This window comes from Bos javanicus, chromosome 4, assembly GCF_032452875.1.
Source record: "Bos javanicus breed banteng chromosome 4, ARS-OSU_banteng_1.0, whole genome shotgun sequence".
Lineage (NCBI taxonomy): Eukaryota > Metazoa > Chordata > Mammalia > Artiodactyla > Bovidae > Bos > Bos javanicus.
Window position 1 is genome coordinate 91,439,673 of NC_083871.1, and position 21,342 is coordinate 91,461,014.

The 21,342-nt window shown below is 36.4% G+C and overlaps 1 protein-coding gene across 6 annotated transcripts in view; it reads right to left on the reverse strand.

Moving 5' to 3' along the window:
- GRM8 (glutamate metabotropic receptor 8) overlaps positions 1 to 21,342 on the reverse strand; it is an 872,326-nt gene that overhangs the window by 211,516 nt on the left and 639,468 nt on the right. The window contains exon 8 of one of the 6 annotated variants that reach the window (XM_061414605.1): positions 7,563 to 16,486. The exons of the other annotated variants lie outside the window; for them this stretch is intronic. Within the exon in view, the coding sequence (XP_061270589.1) occupies positions 16,443 to 16,486 (44 nt within the window). The 3' untranslated portion in view covers positions 7,563 to 16,442. Of the gene's footprint in view, positions 1 to 7,562; positions 16,487 to 21,342 lie in introns of those variants that run through there. 6 annotated transcript variants of the gene reach the window in all.

The window sequence follows — 21,342 nt, forward strand, 5'->3', positions numbered from 1 at the left end:
ATCTTCAAAATTCTATATATAATTTAGACTTACAGATCATTACATTTGGATTAGTGGTATTTCAAATGCTCACCTGTCATCCATATTTAACAGTGTAGGTCTAAAAGACCCACCCTGCTTTCACTAGTCCCTCCCCTAAAGAGCTGCAGATCCATCCAAGCCTGACCAGTGGTTCAGTGGATGCCACACTGGAGATGAGATCCTAAAGTAAAATTCAGACTGCTCCAGTGGTAAAAATCAAACAAACAAAAGCCCACATCTAAGACATCAACACATCCTGTCTCCAGAACACATCCAGAACTGTCCAGTTCCCTCCATTTCCTCTTCTCTGCATTGGTCCAAGCTACAACTGATCTCTCCCTGAACTGCTAGCTGGTACCTGTGTGATCAACAACAATCCACTCTCCATCCTGTGGTCAGAGTGAGACTGTGAAACACACATCAAATCAGATGGTTTTTCCCCCTAAAATCATGCAGTGCCTTCCCATTCCACTAGAATAAAACACAAAATGTTTATCATGGCCCCAAAGGCCTTGTTAATGCTCCAGCCACTCATTTCCATATTTCATCTACCCTGGGCTTCTTTCTGTTCCTCAGAAGCATGAAATTTGCTCTATTTCAGAACTTGGGGGGGTTTTTTTGCTCTATTTCTCTCAATTCTCTGCCTCTCTCTCCCTACTCTCTCTCTCCCCAACCCTCTCTCTTTCTTTCTCAAATGTTCTGAATTGGATCTTTGCATGACCCAGGTCCTTCTCATCATTTAACATATTGCATATAACTAACGGGCTTCCCAGGTGGAGCAGTGGTAAAGAAACTGCTTGCCAATACATAAGACTCAGGAGACGTGGGTTCAGTCCCCAGATTGGGACGATGATGTGGAGTAGAAATGGCAACCCACTCCAGTATTCTTGCCGGGAGAATCCCACGGACAGAGGAGCCTGTTGGGCTACAGTCCATGGGGTTGCAAGCAGTTGGACATGACTAAACACATACACACACTCTCTGTCTCTCTCTCACACACACACACACACACACACACAGTACTAATATAAAATAGATAAACAACATTGACCTACCTTATAGCACTGAAAACTATACTCAATATTTTATAATAATCTGTAAGAAAAAATACTCTGAAAGGTTTTCTTTACTGATTATTTGAGCATGTGAAACAAATAGGAAAAGGCATGCAGTCAAATGGCATTTCTAACTCTCTCAGCCAACCCGCCTTTTGATTTTGTCATCAAGAAACTGAACTGACAACAGCACTTTCTATTGTGGAAATGTTCTTATGATCTCACATTAAAAGTGTTTTAAAAATGAAAAGTATCATTATCATGAATGAATAGCACTATTTGAGAAGTAGAATACAACCTGTAATTGCACTGATGGTACTCAAATAAGGTGATTGAATGTTTAATATGAGAAAAGCTCCATTATTTAGTGATATACGTTTCAGGGAAGCAGATGAATTAGGAGGTTTAAATAAAATCTTTTATAAGAAAAGTGACCTGAGAGATGATTAAAATATCAAATGTTTGTTCAAAAGAAAGAAATGGAACGTTCTTCTACTCCACCATCTTGAGAGTTAGTTCTCTGAGAATACATAATAAGTAGGCATTTTTAAGTAATACTTTTTAAAAGGAATTTGGAAACATATCAAAATGTGTTGCAATACTCAGATCTCAGTATAGTTTCATTCTCTGACAGAATTCTTCTCTTTTTCTAGAACAAGTTAAGCCCTTTATTGTTTCTATTTGGGAGGCATTTAATACCATATATTCTCCAAGCCAGGTTTCAGCAATATGTGAACCGTGAACTTCCTGATGTTCAAGCTGGTTTTAGAAAAGGCAGAGGAACCAGAGAACAAATTGCCAACATCCACTGGATCATGGAAAAAGCAAGAGAGTTCCAGAAAAACATCTATTTCTGCTTTATTGACTATGCCAAAGCCTTTGACTGTGTGGATCATAATAAACTGTGGAAAATTCTGAAAGAAATGGGAATACCAGACCACCTGACCTGCCTCTTGAGAAATCTGTATGCAGGTCAGGAAGCAACAGTTAGAACTGGACATGAAACAACAGATTGGTTCCAAACAGGAAAAGGAGTACGTCAAGGCTGTATATTGTCACCCTGGTTATTTAACTTATATGCAGAGTACATCATGAGAAACTCTGGACTGGAAGAAACACAAGCTGGAATCAAGATTGCCGGGAGAAATATCAATAACCTCAGATAAGCAGATGACACCACCCTTATGGCAGAAAGTGAAGAGGAACTAAAAAGCCTCTTGATGAAAGTGAAAGTGGAGAGTGAAAAAGTTGGATTAAAGCTCAACATTCAGAAAGCAAAGATCATGGCATCCGGTCCCATCACTTCATGGGAAATAGATGGGGAAACAGTGGAAACAGTGTTAGACTTTATTTTTGGGGCTCCAAAATCACTGCAGATGGTGATTGCAGCCATGAAATTAAAAGACGCTTACTCCTTGGAAGGGAAGTTATGTCCAACCTAGATGGCATATTCAAAAACAGAGACATCACTTTGCCAACAAAGGTCCGTCTAGTCAAGGCTATGGTTTTTCCAGGGGTCATGTATGGATGTGAGAGTTGGACTGTGAAGAAGGCTGAGCACTGAAGAATGGATGCTTTTGAACTGTGATGTTGGAGAAGACTCTTGAGAGTCCCTTGGACTGCAAGGAGATCCAACCAGTCCATTCTGAAGGAGATAAGTCCTGGGTTTTCTTTGGAAGAAATGATGCTAAAGCTGAAACTCCAGGACTTTGGCCACCTCATGTGAAGAGTTGACTCATTGGAAAAGACTCTGATGCTGGGAGGGATTGGGGGCAGGAGGAGAAGGGGATGACAGAGGATGAGATGGCTGGATGGCATCACTGACTTGATGGACATGAGTCTGGGTAAACTCCAGGAGTTGGTGATGGACAGGGAGGCCTGGCGTGCTGCGATTCATGGGGTCACAAAGAGTTGGACACGACTGAGCGACTGAACTGAACTGAACTGATATATACATATATATATGTGTATATATATATATATATATATGTATATACGCTTGTATAAGTATCTTGAGTCTCCTGCATTGGCAGTCAGGTTCTTTACCACCAGCACCACCTGGGAAGACCACATATGACTTCTGTGATAAGTTTTAATTAAGCATTCTATCTGTAACAGTGCTACATTTAAGAGTACATTTATGAAAGTGAAGTGCCTGTGTATGTGAGTGTGTGTGTGTGTGTGTGTACATATGTTCTTGCCTTTTCAAATTTGCTGTGTACTAGCAGGAGGTCTCTGACTATCTAGTCCAATGTGTTTTAAATCTGGATTTAAAATAGTCAAATTTATCAATTTTTATAATAACTGCTTACTAAGAGCTTTAAAATTTTGCTTTTGATATTTGCATTTTTTAGTCTGCACATAGTTGGCTTATGGTGTGAGGGTGGGAAACAATTTTACCTTTTTCATATGTTTATGTTGATAATCAGCACTACTCCATTTTCTAAATGACTGGACAGATGCTTTATACCTAAGTTAAATAGAGGAATGTGTCTTTTTTCTTTGGCCTTTCCCTCCTATTCCATTAATTCCTTTGTGTGTCTTTGATTCTGCATCAGACTGTATGAATTACTAAAGCTCCTTAAGACTGATAATGGTATGACAAGTTCCCTCTCCCTGATCTTTTTCTCAGAAGTATTCTGACTTCTCTTTGCTTTCAACTCTTCTGTATACAATTTAGAACCATTTTTTTAAGTTCCATGAACAATTATATTTAGATGATGATTGGAAAAATATATAAAATCTATAAATTAACTGAGGAAGATTTGATATCCTAATAATATCTTCCTATACATAAGCATAAGTTGTCTCTCAATTGTTCAGATCTACTTTTGCAATATTTATGCAGTCTTATAATCTTCTTTCCATAGCACTTAAACTTTTTTATAGACTTACTCTTAGGTAATTAATATTCTCTGATGCTATTGTAAATGGTGTCCTAAATTATATTATCTACTATTTGCTGCTAGTATAGAGAATTCGGCTAGGGTTGTTTTGTTTTGCACTAGTCTTTTATTTAGTCTAGGGGTTCTCAGTTGGAGGTGATTCCATCCCCTGGGGTATTAGCAAAGTATAGAGATAGGTTTGCAATCCCAGGTGGTGCTAGTGGTAAAGAACATGTCTGCCAATGCAGGAGACATAAGAGATGGCAGGTTCAATCCCTGGGTTAGGAAGAGCCCTTAGAGGAGGGCATGGCAATCCACTCCAGTATTCTTTTCTGGAGAATCCCATTGATAGAGGAGCCTGGCTGGCTACTGTTCATAGGGTCACAAAGAGTGGGACATGACTGAAGCAACTTAGCAACAGCATCAGAGACATTTTTAGATGTTACAATTGGGGGAGTGGAACTACTGGTGATTGGTGGAAGAGGCCAGAGGTGCTAATAAACTTTCCACAATCCACAGGAGAGCCACCTTTAATAAAGAATTATCTAGTTCAAAATGTCAGTAGTTTTAAGGCTGAAAAATTTTTGCAAACTCTATTATACTTCAGGACTTGTATCTATAAATTCTTAAAACTTCTTAGATTTCTATATAAAGAATCATGTTCACCGTAAATAATTGAAATTTTATTTTCTCGCTAACAATTCTTATGACTGTAATCTTTTGCTTTCTTCTTTTTCTATTGTACTATCTAGGATCTTCAGTGCAATTATGACATGAAGTGGCAGTAGTGGGCATCCTAGACTGCCAGTCTTCAGTGAATATTTTTCACATTTCTCATTTAGGATTATGTTTGATCTAGGTATTTTATAGGCATTTCTTTTCTTATTGGTTTAAGTTCCTTTCATCCCAAATGTATTAGTATTTTTATCATGAGTATATTTTTAATATGAGCTATATATTTTATGGCATCTTTTGAGACAAAATATTTTTCTTTTAATCTGTTATTGTGATGAATTACATTTATACATTTTCAGTTATGTCATGGAAGTTTGTCATGGGATGTATCTAACCTGATTTCAATATTTTTTTGCACTGTTGGATTCAATCAGCTAAAACTTTGTTTAGAAACTTTATATTCATACTCACACATGAAATGGATCCATAATGTTTCTTTCTTATAATTTCCTTTTTGTTTTGGTTTCAGGACTATCCTGGCTAAATAGAATAACTTGGAAAATATTCCTTTTTTCCCTCTCTCTGCAAGAGTTTTTATAAAATTGTAATAATATCTTCCTTGAAAGTTTTGTTGAACTCACCTGGAGTTATTTCAGACACAATCAAGAGAATGAATAAGTCAATTGTGATATATGAACTATTTATACAATAGAATATTATACTGCAGCCAAAGTGAATGAACTGTAGACAGCCATAAACATAGATGAATTTTAGCAATGTAATATTGAGTGAAAAAAGAGACTACCAAAAATACATTTTACAAAAGTATACACGATTAGAGGAGAAGGAAATGGCAACCTACTCCAGTACTCTTGCCTGGAAAATTCCATGGATGGAGGAACCTGATAGGCTACAGTCCATGGGGTCGCAAAGAGTCAGACATGACTGAGTGACTTCACTTTCTTTCTTTCTATAGTTCCTTTTGGAGAAGGAAATGGCAACCCACTCCAGTGTTCTTGCCTGGAGAATCCCATGGATGGAGGGACCTGGTGGGCTACAGTCTATGGGGTTGCAAAGAGTAGGACATGACTAAGCAACTAACACACACACACACACACACACACACACACGTGATTAGAATGTTTAAAATTTGCATGCTTTTATGGGAATATTTATGCAAGACATATGCAGCCTGGTGTGCTGCAGTCCATGGGGTCACAAAGAGTGGGACATGACTTAGCAGCTGAACAACAACAAAAACAAATGCAACACAAATCAATTTTAAAAGGTAGGAATGTCGACTGTTCAGGAGGGATGTAAGGATGGATTAGTGACGAAAATACATGTTTGGATACTGCTTTTTATCAGTCTGAGGTTTTGGGGACAGGGGAATATTTTCATAGGTGCTTCCTGGATTCTTTGAAGTAATCAAACTAACTAAATAAATAAATGAAAGTGGACCTTGCATGGAACAATGATAAGAATGTGTCACTTGCAAAGGAGCCAAGAGGAGAAAAAGAGACAAAGAGAAAAGGGAGAGGGTGAGGAAGAGAGGCAGTAAGGAAGCCTCTCTTAATGAATGAAGGAAAGGTAGAAATAATAAGTAAAAGAATGAAAGAAAAGAGAAATACATTAATTATGTAAAAAAAGGAAGGATATATTGAAGGACAGTACTTTAACTGTTGTATAATTCTGTGAATTAACTGAATGCTATACTTAGCTCTGCTATTATGCCCTTGGAGAATATGAATCCTCCCTGTGGGTCTTTGAACCCAGACAAAATAGGTCACAAAAGAATTGTCTTCATCCACTTCTCTAAAGCAGCTTTTCTATGTATTTCTAAATTTTATATTTGTCAAGCTTCTGTCGGAATTCCCAGTTTATAAAGCATAACTATCTGGGATTAGGATCACATTATATTTTTAAGCCAAAAAGCTTAATTTACTTTTTTATTATGAAGATGATTCTGAAGAGTAAAATAAAGTTAAAATTCACCTCTTGCCAGTTATTACTTTATTTCCTGCCGAATATCAAACTGTTATTTTATCTTGGGTTATGTATGCCTTTGTAAAATTGATTGTTTGAAATATCATTAACATACAGTCTTTCAATGTATTTCAGAATTAATAGTTTGTTAATATCTATAGAATCACAGAAAGTTAAAGACAGACAATACTATAGGAATAAATGTCAAAGTGTCTAAAGATATGGATAAAATATCTAACTAGGAGACATCTACTCATTTCTTATAAAAATTTATATATTGAATTTAAAACAGGATATCAAATCATTTATTTATAATTGATCTGATTTTCTATAATTACACAAACTGTCAATGTATATTATGCCACTCTGATAAATGTGAATTGTCTCTGTTACCATGGTAACTTGAGGTGTTTCTCCTCTATGCTGCATGCATAACAATTTGGAGCATAATTAAAAGAAACAGTGATATATGTAAGTAAAAAACTGTCATAAATTTAAAAATAAAAGTATAGTTTGACTTTTGTATATCCTTTTCAGAAGCTGATCTATTAAATGGATGAAAACAATAACTATTAAATTAGGTTTTATTTCAAATATATATGAAATACTTATAAAAATTTTCTGCCCCAAATGAAATATGAATAATTATCATAAACTAGAACTCTCAATTCATATTCTCTGATCACTATTAAAAAGACAGAAAATTTTAACATAAGCTTTAAAAAGATTAAAAATTAAAGCAAGACTAAGGAAGACGAACATAGAAAACTTCTAAAGATTCAGAAAAAAATAATTAAGTGTTCATGTTAATTAACTCTTGAGTCAAAGATAGCTGAAACTAAAATTATAGAGTACTATTTAGTGAATATCAATAAATTTCAAAACTAGAAGACATGTCAAGCCTTCTCTCAGAAAAAATTTAGAGAATTCAGTGTTTATTATTGCACATGGCCTAGATGAAATATATAAAAAGATTTTTATATTTGTGAAATAATAAATGGCTTTTTAAGCATTACATCAAGTAAAAACTACTAAGGAAATAATCAATAATTTTAACAACATAAAATGTATAATTTTCATGTATCAAAAATAATTTTAAAAGAATCAGTCTAGAGAAATATAAGAAGGGATTAATACTCTCAATATGCAAGGAGTTCTTGAAAATAATAAGAAAACTTTAGCACTCTAGCACAACTGGGAAACGAACAGAAAATCTAAAAGTAAAATATATACAAATACAGTAAATGTATATGCAATGATCCATCTAATTAGTAATAAAAAACATTAATGAGACATGAATGTTCATTTGATCTAAACATAAATATCATGGGTAAAGGTGGGGTAAAACTGATACTTTCATACTATGTGGATAAAAATTTAAATTTACAATCATTCTGGAGGCAAATTTTGAAGATTTAACACACTTATTCTTTGGCTCAATAATAGACATTTATACTATAAAAATGAGCAGGTACAAAGTGTATACATGTACAGGTATACATGTGTAAAAAGACACAAGTATAAATACACTAACTGTACTATTGCTTCTGTACTAGGGTAATGGGAAAATGTTGACAATCTAAATGGATGTAGATACATGAATCTTTAGGCCATCTTTCTTTAATACAGGAAAAATAGAAACAATATAAATGTATATCAGTCAAGGTATGGATAAATAATGACACATCCATAAAATGGAATATAATGTTGTAGACAAAATCATTTTGGTTAAAATGAAAACAACCTGTACTAAAGCAAATGGTTGAGACAATGTTCATTACACTGATATTCTTATGTAATTTAATCTTAAATTTTGAAAACCTTTAAATAGCTAAAAGTACATTTTTTTTCCAAAAATCATTAGGAATTCTTAAAATAATGTATATTAAAACAATGTCTCCCTTTTCGTAACTATGCGGTATGTTTTGAGTATCCATATTAACAAGGGATTTAAGTCTCCATTTGACAACTAGTTTAGTTTAGCCTTTACATCAATTACCAAAGAACAATTTCTCATGTGTTTTAGCACATGTATCACGAGTACAGGAAAGAATAACACTTTCATCTTAAAAACAGAGGTACATGTTTTAAATCTATGTTTATAAAATTTTCCCAGTGTATTAATTAGCATGGTTTTGTACTGGAATGCTATATAGAAATTAGTTTTAATCAGGAATAAATTTCTTGGTTCATTTAAAAAGAAAACCGGGTGTATTATTCTGATAATTATAGAAAAAAACCTGTTGTCATTTTCAAGTTATGTTTTACAGAAACTCATTGAATTAAAAAGCTAATTAAAGAATGAAGAGCAAGTAGAAGTGTTTTAAAGTGATTCTAAATATGTCTGTGAAAATACAAAGTTAGTTATCTGTCCAGGCCATCATCAACTCTCTCTCTTTTCAACTGCTTCTGGCATTCCTATGTCCCAGGTCATAGCACCCTAAAAAATATGTCCTGAGGAATATCAGACCCTGCCTTGGGAATTTCTGTAGCTTTGCACCCTTCTCATTAACTGAACCTAATTTCACAGGTTGTGAAGCTTTTGTTTCTCATTTTCCTTGTTGCGTTTGTCTTTCAAAACTCAGCTCCAGACAATTTAATCTCAGTATTGACTTAGACCCTCTGTGTGACCCCATAGACGGCAGCCCACCAGGCTCCCCGATCCCCGGGATTCTCCAGGAAAGAGCACTGGGGTGGGGTACCATTGCCTTCTCCATTGACTTAGACCCCTAGAGAGATCTACCTGTCATGTTAGCTATTGACTGCAAGTTCCACATTAGTAGAGCACAGTGCTTTCTAACCTAACCTGGTCCTCCTAGACACCTAGTACTGGGCCTTTGTCGACCCCCCCTTCCTTGGCCTTCCTGCACTTTCAGAAAGTGTACCTCATCGTCATCTCCACTCATCATCACCAATAGCATCAACCAGTTTCAAGTCCTTAGTGCTTGGTAGACATTGTGGATATGCACAAACATAAGGTTATCCTTTACTTAAGTTAACCCATGAGATCTCAGTGGTTTTATCTTTCTTTAAAGCAGTGATGTTAATGTTTAATGTTGACTTTTGATGATGGAATGTTAAATAATGAACATGAAGGTCAGGACTGAGCATCTATGCAAAGGGAGAAGGGTCTAGTGGTAGCAAGTTGGTACAAAAGTAATTGCGGTTTTGGACTGTGAATTTTTCCATTATAACTAGGCCCAAACAGATCTTTATTAATCAAAATAGGAACCATTACAATCAACATATTTTTTTGCAATAACAAATAAATTTGCTTATTCCTCTAGTGTAAAAATCTGTGCTTATAGATTCGATGAACTCTTGGAAAATATTTTCTGCCTCCTGCTGGTTGCTGAAGCATTTTCCCTGCGAAAAAGAGTTGTCGAGATGCTTGGAGAAGTAGAAGTCAGCTGGGATTGGTGAGAGGTCCGGTGAATATGGCAGATGAGGCAAAAACTTCCTAGTCCAATTCATGTGACTTTTGAAGCAAGCATTCGTGGTGTAACTGCAGTTGGGAATTGTTGCGCAGAACTGGGCCCTTTCCATTGACCAGTGCCAGCTTCAGGCGTTGCAGTTTTCGGTGCATCTCATCAATTTGCTGAGCATTGTTCTCAGATGTAATGGTTTTGCTGGGATTCAGAAAGCCGTAGTGGATCAGACAGGCCGCAGACCACCAAACAGTGACCATGACCTTCTTTTGGTGCAAGTTTGGCTTTGGGAAGCGCTTTGGAACTTCTTCTCGGTCCAACCACAGAGCTTGCCATTGCCAGTTGTGGTACAAAATCCACTTTTCATCACATATCATAATCCGATAGAGAAATGGTTGGCTTTTGTTGCATAGAGTAAGAGAAGCTACTTCAAAACAATGCTTTTTTTGACTTTCAGTCAGCTCATTGGGCACCCACTTATCGAGCTTTGTCACCTTTCCAATTTGCTTCCAATTCTGAATAACCATAGAATGGTTGACATTGAGTTCTTGGGCAACTTTTTATGCAGCTGTAAGGGGATCAGCTTCAATGATCCTCTCAGTTGGTTGTTGTCAACTTCCAATGGCCGGTCACTATGCTCCTTCAAGGCTGTCATCTCCTTTGCAAAATGTCTTTTTTTTTTTTTTTGGCAAAATGTCTTAAACCACTATTGCATTGTATGTTCTTTAGCAGTTCCTGGGCCAAAGGTGTTACCGATGTTGCAAGTTGTATCCACTGCTTTATGACCCATTTTGAATTTGAATAAAAAAGTCGCTCAAATTTGCTTATTATCTAACATCATTTTTATGCTGCTGCTACTGCTAAGTCGCTTCAGTCGTGTCTGACTCTGTGTGACCCCATAGATGGCAGCCCAACAGGCTCCTCCGTCCCTGGGATTCTCCAGGCAAGAACACTGGAGTGGGTTGCCATTTCCTTCTCCAATGCATGAAAGTATAAAGTGAAAGTGAAGTCGCTCAGTCGTGTCCGACTCTGCGACCCCATGGACTACAGCCTACTAGGCTCCTCCATCCATGGGATTTTCCAGGCAAGAGTACTGGAGTGGGGTGCCATTGCCTTATAAAATAAACAGCAGGTAATAAGTCATTAGTAAAAAAACATAAAGTAAGAAATGTGCTCTACAATGATGTGTAACATAACTATATTTATTTAAAAATATATTCTAATATCAAATAACAAAGTTCAACAATGCAAAACTGCAATTACTTTTGTGTCAACCTAATAGAAACAGCAGACTGTGGAATCAATCCTGCCATAGCTTTGCAGATCTCTGAGAAACTATCACTGTGTTTGTTCCCTCTTATCCATGAGGTCAATATCACTTACATCAGCAGATAGCTGGAGGATTGAAAGATATGATATTTAAAAAACATCTCGTGGTAATAATTATTAGAGACCCCATCCCTCAGTGCCATGTCTATGAATGTAGAATAAATCAATAACTGTTCAACCAAAAAATTAACTTAAAAAACCTATCATTTCCCCCAACTGATTTAATCAATTAAGAGTGTAAAAAATTAAATAGGTTGACATTTCATTTTTGTCAACATGAATTCCCATTTGAAAGAAATTAATGCCTTTTAGCTATTTACATTCATAGTGGTGATTAATATCAAATTTCTGTATTTTACCCTATATTTAGCTAATTAAGAAATTGATCTGTTGAATATCACCAAAATTATGAAAATGTAATAGTCAAAAACATCAAATCCACCTATCCCTTTACCTTGAGCTGTGAAGCCCAAGTTTAATGGAGGTTTAATGTAATTATTTGTTTCTATAAATAAAACTAAATTTTCAGTACATTACAAAACATTCTTTCAAAATTAAAATTTTATATCAGACAAACTATGAGTAATGTATTTTTTATTTCCTCTTATGAATATCACATTTAAAAAATATTTTTACCTAAGAACTCTGGCATATCACATATCCTCTTAGTGGAGTTAGTAAAGTAACATCAAAATGTGTAATATATGCGTGTGATGTACATGTTTATCACATGACATACAGAGAGAAAACGTGATCACTTGCATTGCAAAGGATGACACTGGGATTACAAGAGGCACCTATTAGAGTTCTAAACTAATGTCATTTGCTTAACCAGGGATTGTTCACTCATTGTTATAATAAAACGAGTAATTAATTTACTGTTTTATTCAAATAATATTAGACTTCTTAAATACACACAAACATTTACATAGCATCAAGTCATAAAACCAGAGAGTCCAATAGTGGTTATTAGGGGTTAGGTGGATGGGAGAAATGGGGAGATGCTGGTCAAAGGGTACAAAGCCTAAGTTATGGAAGACGAATAAGTCCTAGAGATTTAGTGTACAACATACGCATGTAATTAACAATTCTGTACTATATACTTGAACATCTGCTCAGAGAGTAGCTACTATAAGTGCCCTTGGCATACTAAAACTTTTTTTTGAAAAAAGATTAAAAACAAATAAAAGGAGAAGGAGGAAACTTTTGGAGGTGATGAATAAATTTATGGCATTGACTATGGTGATGGTTTCATGAGTATATACATATCTCTAAACTCATCAAGCTGCATACATTAAATATGTACAGATTTTTGTATCCCAATCACACCTCACTAAAGTGGTTTTTTAAAAATTCATTACCAAAAGCAAAAACATTCCTCTTTTAGAAAGTTGGATATCCCAAGCTAATGGTGATAGCATACCAAAAAAATTTTTTTTAATTCATAAGATGAAGTTCTAAATGTTCCCCAACAAATGTCTGAAAAGAAAAATAACAAAAATATTCTTTGGAATTTTTATGAAGCTCTGTTTTTCTCCCTCTGAAATTGCTGAATGTTTTATGCTTTATGATTTAAATGTCTTCAGAAATTGAGCTCTAGGAAGTTTATAGAAGCACTTAAGTTTATGACTAAAAAACCCTCAGAAACTTATGTAAAATATATATTTTGTATTTTTTAGTCCTGAGAATAGCCTAGGAGAATAGTGCATATAATAGATACTAGACAGTAAGATTCTGCAAGTGTCTTTTATCTGAATAAAAACAAAATCAGAAGCCACATTTATGTGTGTGTGTGGTTTTTTTTTTTTTTTGGTAATCTGAAAGCTTGTAGAAATTCTGTCTATATCTGTTAGCTACCTCATAATAAATTAATTTGTTCTTATATCCTAATTAAATTAAAATACAAAATGGAAAGCTAGAAAAAAAATTGCAAAAGCACAATAATGGAAGATAACTAAAAATGTGGATGCTTTTGCAATGATAAATCTTTCTATTCATTTTCCATTACATTTAACTTTTGTCACACTAGTTTCTAAAGTTCCTCACTTTCTTATTGAAAATGGCATTATTAAAACAGTTATAGTGAATCTAAAAGATAAATTGTAATGTTATCTGCAACAACCAATGACTGGATTGTCTCAGTGGGGAAAGAGAAAAATTAGTATTCATATTTTCTTGGTCCATAGTCTAGTCTGCTGTTTACAGAAGGAAACTATATCCAAGGGCCAACATCCAATATTCATGCTCCATCTTGCCACTGTGCTCTCAAAGCCAAACACATGTAATTCTTCATTTTTACCATCAAAAATAGGAGGAGTCAGGAAATTGTCAAATATCAGATAAAAGTAGCTGAACATCAATGTTGGAGAACCACGGTGATGTTTCTGTTTTAAACTTAAAATATTTGTTACAGAGAAATTCATATTTATTGTAAACATTTTAAAGTCAATATATGCAAAAGAATGACAGGAGAATAAAAAAAAAGAATATTGGTTCATCATCCTACTATCATTTAGGGAAAATGGTTATTATTTGAATTAAAGTTTTTCCCAAAATGATATAATACTATAATAATATTATCTATGCAGATTTAAGTCCTTCCTTTTTTGGTAATAATGGAAAACTATATGTCAATATATAATCATCAGCATAATAATATAACTTTATTGGCTATACATTTATTCTGTTTCTATACCCACCATATAGAAACTATAGAAAAGCTAGACAGTGTGTTAAAAAGCAAAGACATCACTTTACCAACAAAGGTGCACATAGTCAAGGCTATGGTCTTTCCATAGTTACGTATAGATGTGAGAGCTGGACAATAAAGAAGGCAGAGTGCCAAAGAATTGATGCTTTCAATCTGTGGTTCTGGAGAAGACTTCTGAGAGTCCCTCGGAAAGCAAGGAAATCAAACCTGTCTATCTTAAAGGAAATCAACCTTGAATAATCTTTGGAAGGACTAATGCTGAAGCTCCAAAACTTTGGTCGCCTAATGGGAACAGCTAACTCACTGGAAAAGATCCTGATGCTGGGAAAGACTGAAGGCAGAAGGAGAAGAGGCGACAGAGGATGAGATGGTTGGATGGCATCACGATTCAGTGGACATGAACTTGGGCAAACTCCAAGAGACGGTGAGGGACAGGGAGGCCTGGCGTGCTGCACCATGGGGTTTCGAAGAGTCAGGCATGACCTGACAAACATATCCACCATATTTTACTTAACCAGCCCCACAGTGGTGGATACTTGTATCATTGTCAATTATTTGGTCATATAACAATATTGCCAAAAAATCTCATGCTTATTTATTTGTGTAATAGTCTATTTTTCTTTACATTTCTTTACCTGAGATTGCTGTGTCAAAGTGAACAAATATTTCAAATTCTTATGTGAGTCACTTCCTTATAGGAATTTTACAACCAAAGAGCACTGGATATGAATAATTACTAATATTTATATAATATGAAAAAGCCTTAAAATTTTTTTACAATGTAAACACACACACACACTTCTTTTTTCTCTGGCCCATTTGTGTGTAGTGCTTAATGTTCACACAAATCACCGGGGATATTTTTCAAAGGCTGATTCTAACTCAGAGGGTCTGGGGTGGAGTCTAAGTGTCTTCATTTCTAACTTTGCTAACAAGTCCCTAGGTGATGACAGTCTTGCTAATCTGCATACAATGTTTGAGCAGCAAGAACCTACAGATTTAACAATGTATTGTTACAAGATCCTGAGGAAAGCTTTCACCTCCATGTCTGCACATCACTGATGGTTAACCTAAATTACATAGACTCCTGGGGTCTATATATAAGCTTCATGACATGTTTCTCCTGCCTGTATTAGTAAACAACGTGCATGTAAAAATGCATTATTCTGGAGAGAAAAAGTACTTCAATCTAAAATTCAAAGGGTCATGACACCAAATGACTTGTTAATGATTTTTTTATTGTGCTGTATGGAGTAAACAGAAAGACTGACCAAGGTGTGATCCGAATTCCACCTCTGTCCCTGATCCTTCCTGCAAAGGTCTTTCCCAAAGAGACACAACAGCAGCTGACTAGTCCATGATCAATCACTGCAGCCCTCTTTCTTAAGTGCATCTGTATAGCACAATATAGATAATCTAAAGAGTGCCACTTACTGGCTTAAGGAATAAATGAACTTAAAAAAAAAAAACTTGGAATAATTAAACCTCTTAAAGTGTGCCTGCTCAGTCACTTCATTCGTGTCTGATTCTGTGCGACCCTAAGGACTGCAGACCCCCGGGCCCCCTCTGTCCATGGGATTCTCCAGGCAAGAATACTATATTGTGTTGCCATGCCCTCTTCCAGAGAATCTTCCTGATCCAGGGATTGAACCCGCATCTCTTGTGTTGCAGGTGGATTCTTGATCAATGAGTCACTAGGGAAGCCCAGGTCTTAAAGTGGTCCCCTCTGAAGCGGCTGTGAAGCCTGAGGACATCAGCTCAATACGGTTGAACTTGGTACTGTCATAATTATATCTGGCTTCTGGTTAAAGCATTAGCAACACAATTCTTAGAGAAGCCAAGCATTCTGGTATTTTTCAAATTGAGATGTCAGTTCTATTGAGAATAGTGTGAAGTATGATTTATCTTCCTGAGAAAAATACAATGTGAATTGAAAACCTATTTTTGAAACAGTTACAAAATTTGAGGTCAAAGAGGCTGTGGTAACCAAAAAAAAGAAAAAGAAAAAAAGAAAGAAAGCCACAGTTCTTAAAGTATAGATAATCATATAAACTAAAATCACTATGGAACAAAAATAAACAAAGACTCTTCTGGAGGCGGAGGGTGGTGATGGTTGTACAGCTCTGCCATTGTTCACTTAAAAATGATTAAAATTGTAAACTTCGTTTTGTAGAACATGTTCGTCACTCAGTCATGTCTGACAATTTGTGATCCAATAGACTGTAGCCTGCCAGGATCCTCTGTCTATGGAATTCTCCAGGCAAGAATACTGAAATGGGTTGCCATTCCTTTTTCCAAGGATCCTCCTGAACAAAGGATAGAACCCGGGTCTCCTTCATTGCAGACAGATTCTTTACTGCCTGAGCCACCAGGGAAGTCCTGGGTATGTATATTTTACTGCAATTTAAACACACAAATAAAAGAATAAACAAACACATAAATAAGATACCAAACAACCAAAAGAAAATACAGCAATAGCTTAGGAACTGCTGTTTTGCCCAAAATGCCTGTCTCTCCTTGTACAGAAAGTCACAACATAGAACATTAATATCTCTTTGAAACATGTGGCTAGAAAAGAAGCATGAGCCTGTTGTTTAGGCCAAATTTAATTTGGGTAATTATGTTCTAGCTGCCTCGAAGTCCCCTAAAGTCTCTCATAATCTGTGTCACTTCGGTGTTTAATCTGTTTACAGCAGTCCACGCTCTTTCAAGTGGCCATTACCATCTGCCCCTAAGGTGGCTGCATTTCAGTAGGAATGACATGATTTGTATTACAGAGGTCCCCAACTTGAACAATTATTCCCTGGAAGGTCGATGATGCAAATTTACCTTGAAGCACCTGAGAACAAAATGGGAAGTTTCCACACAGAGAGGTCATTGTTAGAAGTGATCAAATCAGCCCCCTGTTCTTCCTATCCCCTGAAGTTTGGTTTAATCAACATATTCTCAGGATGGAAGTACACTTTGTAAAAACTAAAATAAAAGCATACTATGCCAGAATTTTCTGTAACATAAGTGTGTTTAACATTGTATTTTTAAAGAAAGGATACATCTACATTTTGAAAATAAACTTTTATCAGGTGCTAAAAGTTGTTTTTTGTTTTATTTTGTGGTCCTGGATTGTCTAAATATCACTGTTTAATGTTAACATTATTTTCCTTTCCCCTGTAATGGCTCTATATAGAGCCAACTCCATCCAGAAATAGAAGAAATGCATCCATGTTACACAGACGCCTCCAGAAATCTTCCTACTACTCCAGCACAAAGCAGAGAATTCCCACTATTAGCATAATTATTTAAATTAAGCAGAAGGTTACATGTAAAATGCAAGAGGATCACTCTGGGAGATTACTCCCTAACTTGATAATACATCAACACAGATAATTGTATCTGTTCATTAGATAGCTGCAAGATGCTGATAGTTTGATGCATATGAACAGGCAGGTTTCTTTAGAACAGTAGTTTAGAGTATTGAAAGGCAGCCTAGGTGGGCAAATATGGACAAACAGCCAGAAGGCATGACTGAACAAGATGGAGAGTCATAAATAGTGCCAGGGTCCAAAGGCCAAGAGAATAGTAATCCAAAAATGCTAGAGACAAACTAAAGGGACTTAGAGATGATGTGTCACCGGTACTCGATAGGCTTATATCCTGGCTTCATTGTACCTTCCACAATAGTTTTATGAACAGTCTCATCACATTAATAATGTAATGAGGGGTCGATACACCTTCTGGAAGTCAGTCTCCAAAAGAACTAGCTCATTTTGGAATTATAGTCAAGCAAGATGAGGCATTGGCAGGAGGACAGTCCTTTCCTTACAAGTCTAGGCAGAATGGCATTCCAAAAACAAAAGGCAGCCACAGAAGAATGGATCAAGAAGATACGGTACACACATATAATGGAATACTACTCAGACATAAAAAAGAATGAAATAATTCCATTTGCAGCAACATAGATGCAACTAGAATGTACCATATATATCATAAGTGAAGTAAGTCAGAAATAAAAAGACAAATACCATATGATATCACTTTTATGTGTAATCTAAGATATGACACTAATGACTCTATCTAGAAAAGAGAATCAGACTCAGGAGAACAGATTTGTGGTTGCCAAGAAGGAGGGGTTTGGGGGAGGAATGGAATGGGAGGTCGGGGTTAGCAGAGGTAAGCTAATGTATACATAATGGATAAACAACAGGCCTTCCTGTAAAGCACAGAGAACTATATTCAGTATCCTATGAAAAACCATAATGGAAAAGAATATAAAAATGCATATAAATATGTATAACTGATATATGCTTGGGCTTCCCTTGTGGTTCAGCTGGTAAAGAATCTGCCTGCAATGTGGGAGACCTGGGTTCGATCCCTGGGTTGGGAAGATCCCCTGGAAAAGGGAAAGGCTACCCACTCCAGTATTCTGGCCTGGAGAATTCCATGGACTGTATAGTCCATGGGGTCACAAAGAATCGGACACGACTGAGCAACTTTCACTTTCATGTGTAACTGAATCACTTTGCTGTACAGCAGAAGTTAACACAACATTGTCAATCAACTACACTTGAATAAAATAAATGAAAGACAAAAGAAAAGCAAGAGGTTAAACTGGGCTAAAGTAATAAGATACGGGCACAAACAGGAGATGACAATATTAATACCAATCATGATTAAATAAATAATGTAGCAATACCTAGATTTTCATTATCCAGTTCCTACAGTAATAACTTTGTTTTGAGCAGCCTCAGAAGCTGTGATGTGAACACAACTTTCTGCCAGGAACCCAGGGCTCTCTGGTTGGATGATGTGAAGGATCATTAACCACATCTTGCTAAAGAACATTAGAGGTTATAAAAATGTCATCTAGACCATGCCGACAAGCCCATCTGTATTTAAAGCTGAATCCCTTTGAGAGAGATAACTCCATGTGGCTCAATGGGGCTGTGATTTCAAATGTCAGAAAACTATTAACACATAACCAGAGCATACAAGCCGTAAGAGAGTAGTTGAAGGGATGAGGGGTATGAAATCATTCCAGTTGCCTTACTTAGGGCCTAAGTATCTATCAGAAGAGTACCTCTTAGACAGGAGTAAAGAAACTTTTAAAGGATTTTGTAACTTATCAATACAATTAATTGAAATGTCAGATGGCCTTTTCTGCCACTGATGTCTGAGATTATTCTATCAATATTTTACAGGATGGTGAGTCTGAGAGATAAAGTTATTTATGATTAACATTGGATTCCATCTGTCATGGAAGAGAACGTGTTTCCTGAGAATGAACCAGGAAAGCTAAGAAGAAAATATTATTTCAGATTGGGATAAAACCAAGCTAGTCTGCTTTTTATCAATCAAACCACATGAATCAGGTGGACTGATGTCTGAAAGGGAACGACCTCTTCTAATATCTATGCATGTTGATTGATTTCTGTATAAAGTCATTTATTTGTATTTTGGGTCTGTCTGTCTCACTGTGTATCTCTTTTTCATGTGGACATATGATAGAATATGTATAAAGATGTGCACACATGTACCTTCTATGGTTTTTTAGTTAACCTCTCTGATTTGACTCCTCGCCAAGATGTCTACTCCCTCTTTTCACTCTCCTTACAATCCCTGTCATCTTTGAAATTGGGGAACTGTTCTCCAACAACCTTCCTATATACATTTCCTCATTTCTTTTTTCCTTCTTCTTCTCTCCTGCTCCCATCTTCCTTATCTCAGGTTTATACAGGTGAGGAAGAGAAAAAGAGAGGTTCCAAGTTATATATTAGTTCTTTTCTTATTCTGCCATCATCATAATAATTAGAAGAATATCCTGCTGAGGAATGTGTCATCAGAGTTTAATTACTTCTAACAAAGAAGGTTTTTCGTTCTCTAGTGCGGATCAATATATCCTATTATCATTATTAGCAAATTTTAGGAGAAGGCAATGGCACCCCATTCCAATACTCTTGCCTGGAAAATCCCATGGATGGAGGAGCCTGGTAGGCTGTAGTCCATGGGGTCACTAAGAGTTGGACACAACTGAGTGACTTCCCTTTCACTTTTCACTTTCATGCATTGGAGAAGGAAATGGCAACCCACTCCAGTGTTCTTGCCTGGAGAATCCCAGGGACGGGGGAGCCTGGTGGGCTTCCATCTATGGGGTCACACAGAGTCGGACACGACTGAAACGACTTAGCAGTAGCAGCAGCAGCAAATTTTAAAGAAAATTATAAGCAAGGTGAAAAGATAGCCTTCAGAATGGAGAAAATAATAGCAAATGAAGCAACTGACAAACAACTAATCTCAAAAATATACAAGCAACTCCTACAGCTCAATTCCAGAAAAATAAATGACCCAATCAAAAAATGAGCCAAAGAACTAAATAGATATTTCTCCAAAAAAGACATACAGATGGCTAACAAACATATGAAAAGATGCTCAACATCACTCATAATCAGAGAAATGCAAATCAAAACCACAGTGAGGTATCATTTCATGCCAGTCAGAATGGCTGCAATCCAAAAGTCTATAAGCAATAAATGCTGGAGAGGGTGTAGAGAAAAGGGAACCCTCTTACACTGTTGGTGGGAATGCAAACTAGTACAGCCACTATGGAGAACAGTGTGGAGATTCCTTAAAAAACTGGAAATAGAACTGCCTTATGATCCAGCAATCCCACTGCTGGGCATACACACTGAGGAAACCAGAAGGGAAAGAGACACGTGTACCCCAGTGTTCATCACAGCACTGTTTATAATAGCCAGGACATGGAGGCAACCTAGATGTCCATCAGCAGATGAATGGATAAGAAAGCTGTGGTACATATACACAATGGAGTATTACTCAGCCATTAAAAAGAATACATTTGAATCGGTTCTAATGATGTGGATGAAACTGGAGCCTATTATACAGAGTGAAGTAAGCCAGAAAGAAAAACACCAATACAGTATGCTGCTGCTGCTTCTGCTGCTGCTAAGTCGCTTCAGTTGTGTCTGACTCTGTGCGACCCCATAGACAGCAGCCCATCAGGCTCCACCGTCCCTGGGATTCTCCAGGCAAGAACACTGGAGCAGGTTGCCATTTCCTTCTCCAATGCATGAAAGTGAAAAGTGAAAGTGAAGTCGCTCAGTCGTGCCCGACTCTTAGCGACCCCATGGACGGCAGCCTACCAAGCTCCTCCGTCCATGGGATTTTCCAGGCAGGAGTGGGGTGCCATTGTATACTAACATATATATATATGGAATTTAGAAAGATGGTAACGATAACCC